Source organism: Thunnus thynnus, chromosome 21, assembly GCF_963924715.1.
Source record: "Thunnus thynnus chromosome 21, fThuThy2.1, whole genome shotgun sequence".
Taxonomy (NCBI): Eukaryota; Metazoa; Chordata; class Actinopteri; order Scombriformes; family Scombridae; genus Thunnus; species Thunnus thynnus.
The window spans coordinates 10382589-10401516 of NC_089537.1; the positions used below are offsets into that span (position 1 = coordinate 10382589).

Sequence of the window (18928 nt, forward strand, 5' to 3'; positions counted from 1 at the left end):
TGGAGGATTTCAGCTCAGCGTCTACTGCTTCTGCCCTCTGAATATGAAGGCTTTTCTCATGTCAACAAAGTGTTGGTGGCAGGTGAGGGTATGTGTGTGTGTGTGTGTGTGTGTGTGTTGGGTAACGACAGGAAGAATGACAGGTTGTTTGTGCTGTGGGCTGCTTTTCCATTTGGCAACAACAAATGAGCCTCAGAGGGCAAAAAAAACAAAAAAACGAAGGACGTGTTTGTGTGAGTGTGTGGACTTTGGCATCTGAAGTGGTGTGCTCATGCATTTCTCTGTGAACATGCGTGTTTACTGTTGTGTACATGCAGTATATATGCGAGTGTTAAGGTTTAAGTGTTTGCGTGTACATATATGTGTGTGCGTGTGTGTTTACAGCTGACGATCAAAGCTCCTTCCCTCCTCGCTGAGAGACAAGGGGCTATGAACCTGAGATGATTAGAAGCCGCAGGAAAACTTAACGAGCTGTCTAAGCCCAGGCGGCCGCCATCATTATGACTGAACGCCTCGGTGCTGCGCGCCGGCCAAGGCGCCATAACACAGGACACGGGCGATGCCTTTCATTTACATAGACACAAACACAAGCTGAACCCTGGCCATTAATCTCCAGCAGATCCACCAACCCCTTCCAACTGTAGGAGGCTGGGTTAATTTCCTGTTCTGGTCTCTCTGGGGTCAAGTTTAAAAGGATTCAATTCCATGCAGCAGATAGGTGAACACCTGAGGGCTCAGCTTAATTTGATATAAAATATTAATCCATGAAGGCCCCTCCTAGTCTTCTTTTTCATTATCAAAGATCCACTCTTCTAGGGAGATTTATAATTGCTCCAGGGAAGTAACCAAAGAGTATTTTTAGATACAGTTCAACAGTGGACTTTATTGATTCATTCTCTTTATATTAGCTGGTTTCTTTACTAGACAGGAAGGTTTATCGTGTGCTGCACTGATCTGAACTCGGTCACAATAATGCCGGGTTCAATTACTATAGGGCTGAGGGATGATGATGAAAAACATTGCAATCCCACGAAATGATTGTGATTATTAAACACAATTATTACACTTTGCAAATAAACATATACAGCATATTATAAAACAACATTTACATATTATGAATAAAACTTCTCACTTCTTTCAGTGCACTTTGCATTCATGTCTTTCTAATAATGTATTACGCGAGGTAAATCCCAGGTAAAGAATGAACTTTTAAACTCAACTTTCAAACAAACAGGCAAGAAGTATTGTCATGGTATTTACAGTTTCCATGACAACTGGTCAAACTCCATCTGCTGATAAGGATCATGTGATATAATCTAAAGCTTCAGGACAGCTACTAAATGGACCTTGATTGTTTTGTCAAGTGAAAAAAATTTGTTATCTAATTAGACTTTACAGAGCTTCCTCCAGAACCACAGGACTCATTAAGCCGAGCATTTTCACTGGTCGACTAATTTTACAATTGGGCCAAATTTCTGCCAGATTGTTTGCCATCACGACGCCCGAACGATCAACAATCTGGCTCTCGGACGATCAGTTGGATTTCTGGCATGTCATGAAATTTTGGTAGGCTGTCTTGCACAGTGTAAGCAGTTCCTCGGTCCGATTTCCCACATGAATGGATTTACTGGAGTAGTATTTTACATGTTGTGGCTAAAACTGTACTGACTGAGACAGCTGTGATATTAAACTGAACTTCATAGCAGAGCAGACACCATATTGTCTACATCTGTGGCTTCATATTTTTCTTTTTTTTTCTTCTTACTTTCCGTTCAAAGAGTAGAATTGCACAAAGTAATGGTACGTTTCTCTCTTGTCAACATTGTTGAGGACACAGTTGTCATGTCTGAAAAAACTTTATTAAAAACAGACCAGAGGTTTCCGTGCAACTGCAACGTCGTTGATCCGTACAGCCTGAGGATAGAAGTCGCAGGTTCTGGCCGATTAAAATGTATAGTGTGAGTTAACACAAAGTACAAGCCTGATAAAAACACAGTGTCTGCCTAGCTTTATAGAAGTGTTTTCACAGGTAGGGCTGCAACTAACGATTATTTTCATTAATTTTTTAATCAATTAGTTGTTTCTGTCTATAAAATGTCAAAAAATGGTGAAAAATGTTGATCACTGTTTTGCAAAGTCCAAGATGGAGCATGAAATCTTTTGTTTGGTCTCATGCAGCAATCACTACCCAAAGATATCCAGTTTACTGTCATAGAGGACTGAAGAAACTAAAAAAATATTCACATTTAAGAAACTGGAACCAGGAAATTTGGGCTTTTTTGTCTATTTTTGGTCTATTTTTTGTCAATTAATGGTTGCAGCTCTAACTCCTGGTGATGAGTAAACTGGTCTTCATGGGTAAAATCAGTGGGGAACCACTTTAATGTTTGTGTACAGGAGTATATTCTGGACCACTGTGACACCTTTTCAACCTACAAAATGCTGATTTTGGCGACATAAAACATACATTTATCTCTGCATGAATGTGCAGCCATGTTGTGAATCATCCCCCTACCTCTATCTGGGAGCTGTTGTCCGTTTCCTCTGCAGACAGCAGGCCTGGGAAGCCCTCGGGCTCCTCCTGCTCTGGCTCCTGTTCCTGCTCCTGACTGGCCCTGTTACTGTCCATGTTACGAGGCTTTGGGGGAAGCCATCTCCTCCACCGGTGACTGTACAGCTTCACGTCCACTGCCACATCCTCATCTCCTGCCTGTCCCTGCACGTATGAGTACGAGGCCCCTGAGGAGACAGGAAAGGAAAGTGTGGTTAACAAAAACACCACTGGTAAAGGATAAAAGAAAACATTGGAGTGGCATAGCCTGCAGCCAAAACACCTTAAAGTAGTAATTTGACTTTTTTATGTCAGCACGTTTACACTAGGTCACCGCAAATATACTTTAATTGCTGCAATACTCAATATAATTTTCCAACTATTGAGCGTCGTGTTAGTCAGACTAGAAAGAAAATCTGTTGCTGCGTATTGCAAATTAGTGGGTTGTACAAGCCAAATAATTACATGGGACAATAATATTTTTTACTTTCATTAAGGCGATATTAAATCACAGAGGCGCGGACTGTTCGAGCCATTAAGCTTGTGCCGCTCCCTCATAACTCACTGTCTCTGCAGACTTTTCTCATTGCTTTGGGGAGAAATCTACCTCCGCCTGAAACAGATGCACATTAGGAGTGACTCAGCAGCGATCACACAGACCAGTGGGCCACAATCATACCCAACCATCCCTATCCGAAATGAGTCCGAAATGAGACCCAGGTGACAGGTGACGAATGGGAGACTGTTAATGTAAACACTGGAGCTGAAATGATAAGTCGATTTATTGATTGGTCGATCGTCAGAAAATGAAACGTTTAAGTCATTTTTTCCAAGCAAACATTTGTCAGTTCCATCTACTTAAACATAAGATTTTGCTGCTTTTCCTTGCCTTACATTTAAGTAAACTGAATTGGTTTTGGATGAAAAAAAGCAATTTGAAGATGTCACTTTGAATTCTGAGATACTGTGATCGTGATTGACTGAGAAAATAATCAGCAGATGATATAAAATGGTGAAAATAATCGTAAACATTGACTTGATTAGCTGAGTCTGAGACTGCTGGATCAGAGGTGGAATGTGCTGCGTCATGATGGAAGAAAGAAGGAAGAAAAAACTAAAATATCACATGTTCTGTTCGCAAGACCTTTTTCAATCTAGGGGTGGAAATTTTGAATCATCTTGCGGAGATGAATCATTTTGTTCTGTTCAGTTCGAGCACAGTCACTGATAATATAAGTCCTTTTTTTTAGCTGCATCACCTTTCAAACACACATCAGTGAGAAATCATATCACCATAATGATCTTATGGCATTGCCTCGGACTGAATCCTAACAACACAAACAATATGACAACAATATGATTTCAGAGTCTGTGTTTTCATGCAGCCAATCTCACAATTGAGTTTTTCTCATTCACATATTTTTCTGTTTCTGCTGTCAGACAACAGAACGAGCATAAAAAAGGGTTTATGGTCGCAGGTCATAAATGCTTCCTGTTAACCATGCAGACAGTAATCCTGATGCTGCCAAATCAATATTTCATTATCTATAAGTTGTCTGACAGAGGAAAACATAAAGAAAATGTAATTAGCGAACACAAAGGATTAAAGATGACAAAAGGTCAGCCATGACTGAGCAGGCACTCGTCGTCTCCTAAAGGCTTTGTTTATCTTTATTTATAATAAAACGCAAGACCAGCATTTAAAGATTATTTTCTTCTTGAAAAGCTTCATTGTTGAGTTAAAAAAATGTCAGATTAGTGTCAGCAGAAACTGTTTCTTTCAGTTCAGCACAAAACTAGGACAATAAAAGGAACTGTTTACAAGGTTCGCAGCTCTTCCTGCAACACACTTGTGGACTTTATTGTCTATTCAGAAAGATTTTAACTGGGCAGTAACAGACTGTATATCATGGCTGACCTGACAATAGTGCTTTCAAACCCTGTCTCCTAGAAATTAATGTTTATATGACTTAATTGTTATTCCATTTACCTAATCACTGTCTGGATTATGATTACATGTAATGTTTTTTCAAAACAATTAAGCACAACATTTATGTATCACACTTAAGTCGTTTCACTCATTTAGTCAGTATCAACTTGCCAAATACGTCAATTAGCAACATTTTGTCATTATGTTGAGAGAAAATTCTGGCAAAACATATTTGCTGCGGCAATTTAGTCGTGTATGAGCGTAACTTCTTGGAGACAGGGTTGTGATTTCAGTCACTAATGGCCTTCAGTGACACTCATGATTCAGCACACTCAGTAGCACTTGAGGATTCAGTGTCAAACATGTATTGCAATCTGTCTCTCTCAGGGTTTGTAACATATCACAAATAATAAACTGATAAACTTAACGAGAGCTTGTTCTCCACTTGCCTACATGAGTTTCTCCAAATCATATGGATTAATAGGATTAGGGATGCAAAATCGTCTCAAGGTATGACTGAGAGAAGGTAGAGATAGTTTATCTGTTAGTCCTGTAATGCACTTCACACTTGTTTCTCTGCCTTCAGGCTAAAGATCGACATGCTTGGATAAGCTCCTGCTCCCCATGACCCCACTAGGATTAAGTGGTTAAAGACAATTAGTAATAAACTTCATTTTCATAGCACTCATCCAAACACAAAAGTTTACAAAGTGCTTGCACGCTGCTGCATCTATGCAAATTGTTTTGGCTCTAGGACAGAAAACACTGCTGATTCCTCTGCTATTACTCTATGCTGCCTCTTTTTTATGAGACAGAGGTCATTGGGTTTAACTAGCACTGTGCATTTTCCACTCCTTTCCTCTCTCTGTCTCTTTTCTCTCACACTCACATTTCGTTCTCCTTGTCGTTCTCCTCTCTCCTCCTCTCTCTGGGCCCCTGACCAGTGGTTCTCAGGAGGGGAGGAGAGAGGCAGCGAGAGCAAGTGGAGGGGCTTGAGATGCTAATTCACCCAAAGTGGAAGCTGAGAGATTCTCTTTATAATGAGCATCGGCAAAGCAGTACAGTGGACCCGAGAGTTCAACGCACCACAACTTATGAAAACACGTGCAAACAGATAAAAACGCGAGCATATTAAGAAAACATCTTCATCAATTTGACAACACGTGCAGCATTTAGAAAACGTGCTGCACATTACAGACAACACAACACATTACAGAATCACACCGCAATTAAACCAAAGGATAATGGAAGTGTTTTCCAGAGGACACTTAAAAGTGATGAACACGTCTGGACATACTTGTTGTTGCCACGGTTTGTGACTCATGTCGTTACTGAAGTTGGCCATCTGTCAGTGTTGGAAAATGAGCTCCAATGTGTTTTTGGTTTATTTTAACATTGTGATCGCATGATTCAGATATGATTGCATCAGATATCTGCTGTTAAACTGGTGTTGGCCTTTTGCTTATTATTAGTCTGCCAAAATACACACAATTAATTGTGAAACACATTATGTTAGCTCGCTGTAGCGTTAATAGTTACTTTCAGACCCCGTATTAGGGGACAAGCTAGTTAAGCTACCAGTATGTTTTGCTGACGTGACTAAAATGAAACCTATCATTTTAATTTAATTTAATCAGTTAGTATAAGGAAACTTAGCTGGCAATCTTTAAAGTAACTACTCCCCAGTTGGAGGATACTAACACTGGTTAGATAACTTTGCCCATGGAGCTATGAAGGTTTCGGGGTTTAATCTAGGCATAAAATAAAATATCTCCACATGACTTTTGATTGCTGGACTAGATTTCCATTGCACAGTGAATTAAAGTGTGTAAGTTAAAACTTTTGTGTGATATGATACAAGCTGTTATATAAGGTTAATCATAAGGGCTTCCTTTATACCAGTGTTTTTCCTGCCACGACAAGTCAAAATGTCTGCCGGTGAACAAGGTCTATATCACAGGCATTTGTATGCTAAGGCCATATGTTAATATGCATCCACATTGTTCCTTTTCCCCAGGTAATGTATTGTCCATATTGTGGAATCGAACTGGCTGGACGTATTGGATGTTTTTGTGGCTCCTGTGGTGGCAACATTCAATTTTTGGCACCTTTCCATGAAGATGGTAAGCTCTTCCCTAAAAGTCAAGAATTTCACCAGTGCTTGAGTTTAAATGTCTTATTTGTGCATGATGTGGTACCGTGTTAATGAATGATGTACACTTACTAGTGTCAGTAATGCCAATTTTAACACATATTGTAGAACTACTGATAAAAATCGGGTGAAATGCCGTAGCAGAGTTGGCCAACCGTGTGCTCCCTCACCTGTTGAGGGTTGTGCTTATTGTTGATATCAACTGGTAGAGTGCTCGGTCTGGTGAGTTACCTTTTTCTAACCTTTTGAATTGTTAAAAGGTTCTGCACACCTTGGGTAAACCCACAGAGATGATTGTAATTACTTTGTCTTATTAGACCTCCTCTCAGGACTGCGAGGTACGTACAAACTGTGTTCGATTGACAGCTCCCAGACTCCTCTGTTAGCTTTGTTGCTCTGATCAGGGCAGACTAATTACACCTTCATCATTCTTATTAGCGTATATACACAACTTGAAATGAATATAGACAAAAGCATGCACGTAGGTTGCTGTTTTCCTAATGACACAAAGAGCCATTTGATGCGTGTCTGCACAAATACGGGCACTAAAAGGCACCAAGACCACAAGAAAGGCTCGGACTGGCAGAGTTTTAAGCTTGCTGCTGTTCGTCATGCAGCATAAAGTGGTTTATGCTGACATGTCCATAAAAATAAGGAATGAAGTGACATGATTCATGCATAACCAAATGTTCCTGAATACAAAACAACAGTGGGATGCTTACATCATTGGTAAGGAAAGTCATATTGAAGACAATGTCATCTGGAGGTAGCCTAGAAAATAACTTGATAATTATATATAGATGTGACTGAGCACAAATACATCAACAAGTCGAACCAGGTGACAGTACAGGATATACAGAATTAAACATGCATGTTTGTTATATATATGTTTGGTAAAAGCTTGGTAGTCATGATCTTGTCCTTCATGCACCTGGTTTGACTTCTGAGAAATTCATTGGCTGGTTCATGCATATGTTATAATATATAAATTATATATTTTTTAAGCTACCCCTAAATGGATATGTGTTTTATCCTTACCAGTTATAGAAGCAACAACCTGTTTTGTATTCACAATTTTTTGGTTTGTGATAGAATCATCATGTCAATTCCTCCCTTTTGCCTTTTTTTTTTTTTTTTTTAAAAGTCACATCAACATAGACCTCTTGATGCTGCCTGAGTGTTAAAGTTGTAATCTTAAACCAAGTCCAAGTTTTTCTTTTTGTTCTTCATGCCTGGCACATTGAACAGATTAAATACTGTACTTAAACTTTTATGCATCAAACGGTTTGCCAGTTGTTTTCTTTGTTACCATTGATACATTTTTATGTTTTTTTTTTTTCATTAGATTTCTCTGTGGATTCCTAATGACCCTGTTCTCTTTCCCCTTCAGGCCCAGGATCAATATCAGATGAAGTCACAGAGGCAGGCCTCATCCATAAATATGTCTCAGAGGGTAACACATATGAGGTGATCCTTGATTTTCTTGGACAAAAGCGCAACATTCTTCTGAGTCTGAGCATCTTAAAGAGGAGGCTAAAGAAAGCAGGCCTGACTAGGAGGACAGACTATACTCCCATTGGCACTGTTGCACATTAACTGAGAGGTTCAGGTCAGCTGTTAGGTTACAGAGCTGTGTGGCAGACATTGCAACTAAAGTATCTCCTGACAGTTAAAAGAGATGATGTAAGGCGTACAATTGCCAGACTGGATCCATCTGGAGTACATCTTCACTCTAGGCGCAGGTTTGTCTGAAGAGGATACTTCACAGCGGGACGAAAACCAAGTTGGCATGCTAATGGGTATAATAAACTGAAACCCTTTGGTATTGCCGTTAGTTGCTGCATCGATGGATTTTTGAAGTTATGTGGCTCAAGAGTGGCAGCACTATTAAGAATCCAGGGATCACTGCACAGCATTATATGCAGCATGTATCAGAGTTTGGACAACTTCCAGCCCACCTTCACACACCACTGTGGCCTGTGGCAGTTACTCACTGTGCATTAAGATTACAATATACAGATGACTTTGCAGGAGCCCTCAGTCACATGTATGGCACCTTAACTGCAAACCAACAAATTGAGAGTTGGTGGTTTCTTCAGAAAGCAAAAGGTAAAGGCCTTTTAATGTCAATTCCAAGAACATATAATATGTAAGCTGCTATATAGCAGCCCAGTATCACAGCAGTCCGTGAAATAGTCATGAATTTTAATGTGTACATGGACACCAATTTTCCATTTTTTTCGTGATACTCAGCATGACTTTTAAAGAGCCTGTGGAGTGGCCTGGTTCAGATGACGTCTATATAAAGGTGACAAATTTCCATATTCTGAGGTGGCGAGTTAGATCCTGACTTGCAAAAAGTGGACTTAGTGGACTTCACTGCAGGAGACCACTGTTCGCTCCCACTTCCAACTGCAAGTGTCATGTTTCCTACTGTGAGTTGGGACAGTTTTTAAAAACCATAAGTGGTTGTGGTGTTTACTGTTGTCACAATGACGAAGGTTGCCTAACTTTAAGGAAGTTGTAACTTTAACCCACACCATATTTCAAGTGTCCATTTTAACCCAAACCATGATCCTTCCCTAACCAAGTGGTTTTTGTGCCTAAACCTAAAATATGTATTGCTGGCATGAAAGATACTTCCAAATGAAATACATTAGCTTGAAAGTCATGCTGAAAATTTGTGCCCATGTACACAAATTTCGTGACTATTTCAAAAACTGCCGTGATACTGGGCTGTATGCAGTCAATGTTTTTTTATGTATTCGCATGCCAGATGTGTTCAGCGGTGTCAACAATCTATATTATAAAATATAAAACTACTGTATTAAAGGAGCAATCGCATCATGTTTATATCAGTGATGTTTTTTTAAAAAAAATGTAAAATAGGAATACAGTTGTTTTTTTTTGCTGTAGTCATTGCATCTGTTCATACTGGCCACAAAGAGAGAAAGCAGGAAGCAAAGAGACCAATCTCCTCGTAGAGGTGGATGTTGATGTGCATTGGGGGAATTTAACTGAGCAGAAGAAACAGTACAGCGTATTAAGGATGAGTGATTCGCAATTTGCGGCTAATTGTTTCTGGAGCCAAAGAACAATTAAGTTAGTGCTAAATCACTACGTTAAAAGACCACAGACCAAGCCAGAAATCTTGGTGTAGTTATGGACTCAGATCTAAATTTTAACATCCGCATTAAGACAAAATCGGCAACTATTATATTAAGAGTATTTTTTAAAAATTAAAGGACTTCTTTAAGTCTCAGCAAGGCTTGGAAAAACTTGTGGTACAGCCTGACAACTGTAATGATGCCTTTAGAGTCAGAAAGCTGCAGCTAGAGTTGTCAATAAGACCAGGAAAATGCACCACATCGGTTCAGTTGTCAGATCTTTGCACTGGCTTCTTGTCTGTTAAATAATTTATTTTAAAATCCTACATTTTTACTGTCCAGACCTCCTAAATCATCTGGAACAGGTCTACTTTCTGTCCAAAACTAACCATGGAGAAGCAGCATTCAATTTTTATGCACCACATAATCTCCCAGAAAACTGGAAGTCTGCTCCAACTCTCAGTTGTTTTAAACTGAGGCTTAAATGTTTTCTGTTTGCCACAGCATTGTATTAAATTAAATTTGGGGGATTATGTATTCATATCTTGCACTGCACTGTAATTGCACTGTAATTTTCATTATCCTGTTTAATGTCACTTAATCTATTATAGCCATTTGTTTTCAAAACTTATTTTCTATTTTACTCTTTTAAAATCTGATTTACTCTATGTGTCCTTTATAATGTGTTTTTATATTGTCTTACAGCTTTTTTATACAAGTAAACTTGCTTTTCCTTTTAGATTTTTTAAGATAAAAAGCCCTGAAATCTTTTTTCTTAATCAGCTTCATAATATATTCGATGAGTTCCTACATAAACACACTATTATCTGCCCAAGTTACATGAGACATTTCCATATTTGTGTTTTGTCTGAGCTCTTCGCACTGGTTTCAAATGGCTCTTTTTGTACCAGCATTTGATAACAAGAGGCATAAAGACTGATTTATGCTTCACACTTTTCATAAGTGTCGCTCGACAGAAATGAAAGAGTCGCACGATGTTTTCAATTTATGCTTCGGCGAGCTAGCTAAATTAATTTAACTAATTAAACAAGGACATTACAAGTTATCTAAAGTTACAGACCAACATATCAACAAGGAAGTTCAGTGAAAACTAAAAACTCCATGATGACATTAGTAACGTTAACCAATCACATTGCGTGATGAAACATGTCCGCGACATGAAAGGAAAGTGTTGAGCGACACTTTTCTGTCTCTTTAAATAAAGGTTGTAAAACATTTGCAAAGTGAACTTGTGGAATATTTCAAAACCATTGATGTATAATAATAATTGGATACCAGATTCAGTCAAATGAAAATTGCTTGCCTGGCTTCTAGTTTCAAGCTTCTGGGTTTGCCTCCGCGTTGTGCCGCCCACTGAATATGCAGCTTGGCCCATATACTTTACACCGGGATGATAATGCAGATTATAAAATCAATTTTTACAAATATATGAGTCTATAAAAGAGTAATAATTGACCATATTTGCAGTTCGAGGTGTCATGTCAGTTTTACAGACACGCCTCTTGGGTGTCAGTGGTCCATAGGGAAAACGCTATTTGGGCTGCAGGGGATTTACCGCCACCAACTGTTGATCAAAAGGTAGAGATACAAACTTTAATCAAAGTACAACTTTTAAATCAAAGTCTGTTTTTGTGCGCATCATCTCAGTCGGCAGCCGCTCTCCTGGCCAACAGTTCACTCACTGTCTACTTCTCACGATACCTCTAACACTTCCTGACACTTAATGGTCATTAGTCACATCCATACGTACAAAAGAAAGCCCGGCAAAACTTCCTGTCAACAGCAGTTATATACTCTAATCCAAGAGGCACCTACACATACCGTTCCCCTAAAGCATGAACATCTATTTTCATCCTTTAAAAAAGATCTTTGTCAGTTTCTTAATAAACGGTGGAAAGCTGGCACACAGCAGATGCTTTAAAACACACCATGACCACAACATAGGGGCCTTGAACAAATGGCTGCTCTTTTCCCAGCGTGTCCCTCTGTGAACGGCCATGATGAGTCACCCTTTAAAGGAGCACATGCACCTACATTTCCCTTGTGTACAGCACCTCACTGATTCGGGGACAGCCGAATCTCTTATTATCCAGGGGGAACTCATGGTCTTTTGTCAAGCGTTTGAGAGGGCGCTGAGGGCAGACCCCTGAGGGACACCTAAAATAAACCCCCCAGGGCTTCTCTTCAGTGTGAGACTGTTCCTCGGCTTTTGTCTGAAAGGAAATCTCTCCCCTGTACTTTTCTTTCAGTTCTGTGAAAGCCCCCGCATACCTTCATCCTGACTCTGTCAAGCAGCCTTGTTGGCCTGTCAACACCTCCGATTCACAAACACCAGAGGGACTGTAATTTGGTTCCACCTAAAACCTTTTCAAGGACGTTTAGGAGGTCATAAAACCGCAGAATGAAGGTGCTGTCTGCACCCCGTCTTTCATTCAGTTTCTGCTTATCCCCCCCTCCACTTTTTCTCTCGGCTCCCACCTGAGTCAGTGACAGGAAAGTGCCACACATGACTGGCAAGTAGATGAAGAGGAGGAGGAGGGATGTTTCATTGCATTTGTGCATGCTAGTGTGTGTATGTGGTGTGCATAATTTCAGCAGAAAATGGATAAAAAGAAACATCCCTCACTGGTTTCTTAGCCTTTCTATCTTTGGGTGTCAGAATGTTTAATTTAGTGCCAACTGAAAGCTGCTTTATCAGTGTACCAGCAGACCCTGCCAAGCACTCTGGAGGATCTTCTCTCTCAGGGTTTGTAGGAGTGCTGACTCTGTGCAGATCAACTCACCAGGGTCAACATGGATTAAGTTGATGTAACTATCACCGAACTGTGCTCATTTTAGCTTAAAAATAACAGGAAAAAACTCAATCACAGCTCAGAGAATCTGTGTGATGAAAGGTCTTGTTGTTAGAACGGCGCTCAGCAAATTCTTACATAAGGAACAGACAATGTGATCAACAGTATTGCTGCAGATCACGAGAGAGAATGTCGCAATTTTTCCTCCATTCAGCGCGTCTTATTGTCTTCATTAGCAATGATTCATTGGGAACATTTATCGGGAGAAGCACTAAATCTTTTTCTCACACACTTACACACTTTTAGGAGCCTGCAGGGAACAATGAAGGTTTCAGCAAAACTTAAGCATCACATCTTTAAAGACGTATAATTAAAAAATAACAATGATGACCTTTCCTTTCAGGTTCAGTTCACCCAAACTACAAAATAACATCATCATCTCTCACTTATCCCTGGTGGTAAAATATCTGGAAATTGATCTATTTATCCAGATTTTGAGATAATCGTTGCTGCCTGCACCATGATAGAATGGGCATGATTTTTGTTTGTGGTAATCAGAACGTTTAAATATGATATTCATGGTACATTCAACTGCAACGTGCATTTCCATAAACGCTGTCCGAGACTGTGATTGCAGTGAACTGACCTTTAAAACATTTCTGCAAGAACTATGATCAGATCACATGCCTGGTTTTTCAAAGACTAATATTAATCTCCTGAAATAAACACGCTGCCTGGGTTCACATGACGAGGTAAAAAAGTGAAAGACTGAGAAGTCGAAGGAACAATGGTTGCATTTTCAGTCAGCTGGTTGTACTCAGGAAAGATTCACTGTTGCTGTGGGATGTTTAGAAACAAAATCAGAACAAAAAAGTGTGTAAAACTGTGACTGAATTAAGGCTGAACTGCTGAATACATGAGATAATCGATTCATTATATTTTCCTCAAACCTATTTATCAGTTTGTCTGACAAATATATTAAATGTAAAAACATAATATAAAATAAAGCATGAAGCAGAGAAAAGCATCAAACAGAGAATGAATAAATGCTTGATAAAAACCGATATCAGTTATCAAAATCAGTTAATTTTCTGCTAACTAATGCTATCAACTAATTAATTAATCAGCACTAAAAAGAATCAGTGTTTTGCACAACCAAAATATAATAAATTAAAAAATCTACAATCGTCCTTGTCGCTTAAAGTCTGATGAGCAAGTTTGTGCTCGGAAATGACATTTGACCCACCAATAGGCAGACAGGTTTCACTTTATTTGCAGGATCATTTCAGAGCAAGAGAAAGAGTACCACGGAAAACCCTCACAGAGTGTTATCAGCCGTGGCTGATGTTAAAATGAAGAGACAGTGACAGATAAGCTCAAACGTTCAATTTGACTGATGAGTTAATAAACTGGGTTTAATGGGAGATGGCTGCTGTGGTTTGATCCTCTGACGGACGAGACATGACTCCTTTCAGAGTTGGTTAAACAAGCCTCTATTTTCTTATCTCTATCTCCTGCTGTTTGAATAGATTATGGTTTATATACTGTGCAGCTAATACATGCTTCATTTTCATATTAATTTAATTAAAATGCACAATCTGCCTGGGGTAAAGAGACGCATGTGCACATAAAAGAGTCAAATTCCAGACATGCAAAAGTCTAAAATTATTATGCAGAGCAAAGTGCGCTTTTCTGACCTGCTGAAGCCTGCTTTTTTAAAAAAAAAAAAAAAAAAAAAAAGTTTTACACATCCCCTCTTAAAAACGCAGCCTGTCATTAACTAAACACATAAAGCGGGAAAAGCTGACTGCGGGAGAAAGTTAAACACAGGTAGACAGAGAGGCAGCATATGCACAGTCAAAACCTCAAAAGATCCAGTTTCAAACAGTGCTCATTAAGTGATAAGCAGTGTAATAAAAAGGGAGAATATAAATAAGATTAAATGTGAGATACATCCAAATCTCAGACAATCAGCGCGTGAGACAAGTCAGAGCGCATGAACAAAACACTATTCTTCTCGCTGAAAATTCGATAATAAGTGATTTTCCTTACAAAATGTGTTGAGACTTTCCCTCCAGAGAGAGGCAGGGACACATAAGCTTCCTGCCTGTTATGAATGCTCTGTTTTGCCAACAATTAGCCACATCTTTCCAACTGAAAGCACTGCACCACAAACCTCCCCTGAGGTTCAGATCAGGACTCAAGATAGAAACACAAGTGGCTGTTTCTGAAATATAATAACTTGTTTGCTGAGGATATGACATTATATTATTATATTATCTGGACTGAATAACAATGTAATCCGGATGCCTGGGAAAAAAATTTAACCACAACCTGACCTTGAGTGCCAAATCACTATCACAATGTCATCTTTTAACCGCCCACTAGTCACCGCAGTTACGAAGGTTGTCGTGGAGCGTAGGTGCCCTGGTTGATAAAGTACAATGACTTCTTCAAAACTAGCCGATACAAGAAAATGAAAGGTCGACAGTGGAAAACATTTAAGGATGACTGGACTGGGAAATATGAGCTTATTTTGCCTGAGGAAGTACGACTCCATTGTGCTTGATCTGCAATGAAACAGGCTATAATGAAGAGCGGGAACCCAAAATGCCATTACGACACCAAGCATGCCTGTTTTGAACAAAACTACCCCAAAAATGGAGAAGAAAAACCAAAAAAACTCAACCAATTGAAGTCGTGATATCAAGACTCCAGAAGAATAATTATAGACTTCAATAACGAACACTAACACCAGCGTCTCTGCCTGGCCATCACAACTTTTATGCTCAAGCCCGTCATGGTTAGACAACCAAGGTGTCACATCTTCCATTAATACAGAAATGCATTCATGTACAGACTTCAGGAGTTTTTGTACTAAAATATCATCAATATGCACCTTTACTGGACCTTAGATGCAGTGGAAATGTATTAAGTGGGCCTCTAAGACTTGTATTTGAGTAACCCCGGTGTAGATATTACATTGCAAACTGGATTTTGATAAGAAATGAAGCAAGAAGCACATTTCAGAATTTGAGCCAAACTGCTTCAGGAGTAAACAAGACTTTACTGTACTTTAACCCTGTTTTGCTGATATGCTTGTCATACCCAGCACAACAAACTTAATCAGAATGATGGTTCCTGGCAACTGAAGGATCAGGAGACAAAGAACAAAATAATCTCTAACCTCTAAGGTTAACTTAGACTATGCGTGGCAAACACCCACTCTTGTATGTCACCCCAAATTTGAAAAGAGGCAGGTGTGAAAATGGGGCTATAAATAAAGGAAGAAGGAGACTAATGTTGCGTTCGCTGTGCCCGGGGAAACATGGCATCTATGAAGGGGACAGGTGTCAGGATTGCGTGTGAGGGAGGAAGGAGGTTAAGAGTCTGAAAGAGAGTTAGGAGGTAGAAAGTGTCTGGCTTCAGGTCCAGTGATTTTTAATCAAGGCTTTAACCTTGAAGAACACGATTGCTTTTTAAGCAGGCTTTGTAGAAAATTGCTAATTTCCTTTCTGCTCAAAACATCTAAACACACTGGACACAAAATCCAAGCAGGCTGAGCCACAAAGCACCCAGTAACATACTTGAGCACACAGTATCAAACCCCAAAACACAGGGTTTAAAGTGCTGGAGTAAACCAACATGGAGTCTGCTGTCACCGCCGCGGCTTTCTTTATGTAATTGGTGGTTGTCTTGGCTCCGCCGTTGGTCAGTACAGGAAGTGTATACAAAAAATGCTTTGGCAAAAAGACAAACAGAGCTGCAGGCAGTCAGGAGACAGCAGGATTACAAAAAGAGGTTTTCAAGTGAGCTTCCTGACTGACACAGGCGGTTAGGAATTCAGGATTCCAGTCAGGCGCAGTGTCTGTCTCATATTTCAGGAGATTGAGCGATTGACTGCAGGACTATGAAGCGCTGCTGTTGGCTCTCATTCCACTTTTCAACTTTGCAAATGAGCAGAGCGGCTAAGGAGCCCTGAGGCCTTGAATCGCTCCACCGTGAGAGTGCCGGGGCCTGGCAGGCAAAGCATAACTGGACACTGGACCTCCTGTAACAGATTATTTCTCCTCCTTCCAGCGCAGACCATTACCTGTGGTAATGTCACTGTATTCTTAAGGTCACCAGCTTGAGTCTTTGCACAGAAAAACGCTCCGCATCTCTCTCTCTCTGCCTTGAATCTCTCCACAAAAACACAAAAATCTGCCTTTCACTGTTCCCACAGTCCTCTTAGCGCTAACAGACCTGAAAATTGAAAATAGTCACATCTGTACCAGTGAATAGAGAGGAGCAGGCAGGACAAAAGCCTGCACTTTTGTTCAGATACGCCACATCACAAACAATAGCCTTGACTTTATCCGCTGGGTTCACACACAATTCAGCTAAGTGGGAGTTTATGTGGCTAGAAAAACACCTACATGCCTAACATTTGACACATAATTGGCCAGTTATCCCCCCCCTCCTTCTTTTTTTTGTCCATTTACTTCAAAACATTCTCCAATTTTCCTCCAAGACTTGATCTCTCCATCGTTTTGGGGTCATGAACTCACTGACTCACTTGTGTGTCTTGTATACAGAGTATATTTTGGGCCAGATACACATCTGCTATCACACCTGGGATGAATAATATTTGTAAATAATGCTTGTAAAGCTCAGATGTTTTGGCAGCTTCACAATTAGAATAAAATTTGCCATTTGATTTAATACAGTACTTAAAAGTCAATAAAACATTTTGGCAACAAAATAATCAAAACACTTTTTATATTGTCTTTTGCTCATAAGCATTTTTCACTCATACTCTCATTATTTACATTTGTACTTTTCTACTTTGATGTGTTAAAATATCTTCCATGAAAAAGGAGCGTATTGAACTTTCATGATACAGTTTCATGATATAGTCATCCACCGACTCCATCTTCAGCCGCTCAACATTAAAGCTCTGAAGGCTTACACTAAGCGCCTCATTCACTCAGTAAAAAATAATTCCCACTGGTCAGTAAAGGTCGATGGCAACTCGATGTATCTTTCATGACTTGCAGGACATTAACAGGTGATCTTAAAGGTGCGGGGACCGACTTCACTGTTCCACCTGACAGCGCCAACAACGGCAACATTTGTGGATGTAAACACAGTTTTGAATGAAAGTGAACCTGGAACCATTCGGTTGGTACAGAATTGGAGCAGGTAGGTGCTTTTTTACATCCACCTGGTTTTATTAACATTTTCAATTTGTGTATGTGAAAACCCTGGGTATAAACAAAATCTGAACCATTTTTAGCTTAGCTTAGCTTAGCTGAGGTGGAAAAGTTGGTGAATCGATAAAAGTAAAATGAAACAAAGTGCAACAGACTTAGCAAATAAATCATGACATATATGAAGCATGTGACTTAAATATCCACTGAAGAGAAGTAAAACAGCAGAAGAGAGTTCGGTGTGGACCAATGAGACTGTAACGTTCCTCAAATTAGTCCACGAAACAAACATTAATGTCACATTTCCATCATGTTTTCTACGTTGTTTTTCATCATTTCAGTTTGACTCTTTTAATTTCATTATCTTGTTGGGCCCTTTTCCTCTGAAATGGTTTAATGGTCCACGACTGGAAAATGAGCACCACCAGCTGTTGATCTTGATGACCCAACTCCTAACATTTGCATAACGGGAGTGGATGTAAACATGCATTAATTAGAATTTTCTTTTGACAATTTTCTGGAAAGTCAATTAAAATTTACTCTACATTTGGATGGAAACTTAGCTAGTGTTTGGGTGCGCAGCGTACTGTACCTATGTGTGCAAAAGGTGACGACGAACACACAGGTGTCATGAATTTGGTGTAATGCTTGTGATGCAATGTTATTTGTCAGATGGTTACAGGATCACTTTAATAAAATTAAACATAATACCTCTTTCGCTCCATCATGGGTGTGCATTTATTAGCCAACGTCACAAAATATGCTGTCAAAAAATTCAAATACACTGGTCTTTTGGTTGGAGACCCAGATGCTGCACCATTTATCCTCCATTATCACACATCTACACTGGATAATATGAGCCCCTGATGCTCATTTTCACTCTCAACATCTGTCGTGTATCAAGCTGATATTGTGGAGTCCAAATTTGGCATAAGACTCATGTCATGTTTCCATCACATCACATACCACAATTCATTGCCAAACCAAATTGTGGTTCCAGGACTGAACAAATCTAATTACAGCTTATGAATCACTGCTTTATTAAAAAAAAGAAAAAACTCAAGAAAGAAATAGAGAAAAACTCTACACATCCGGAAGCTACTGCCACAACAATTTCCGGGGCTAAATTATTGTCATTTTAAACACAGTGATCAGCACGGGTGCTTTAGGCTAATTGAATACC

At 39.5% G+C, this 18928-nt stretch overlaps 1 protein-coding gene across 1 annotated transcript in view; it reads right to left on the bottom strand.

Moving 5' to 3' along the window:
- Window positions 1-18928, bottom strand: part of plxdc2b (plexin domain containing 2b) — a 106225-nt gene that overhangs the window by 58958 nt on the left and 28339 nt on the right. The window contains exon 2 of the mRNA XM_067577801.1: window positions 2516-2739. Coding sequence (XP_067433902.1) covers window positions 2516-2739 — 224 coding nt within the window. The remainder of the gene's footprint in view (window positions 1-2515; window positions 2740-18928) is intronic.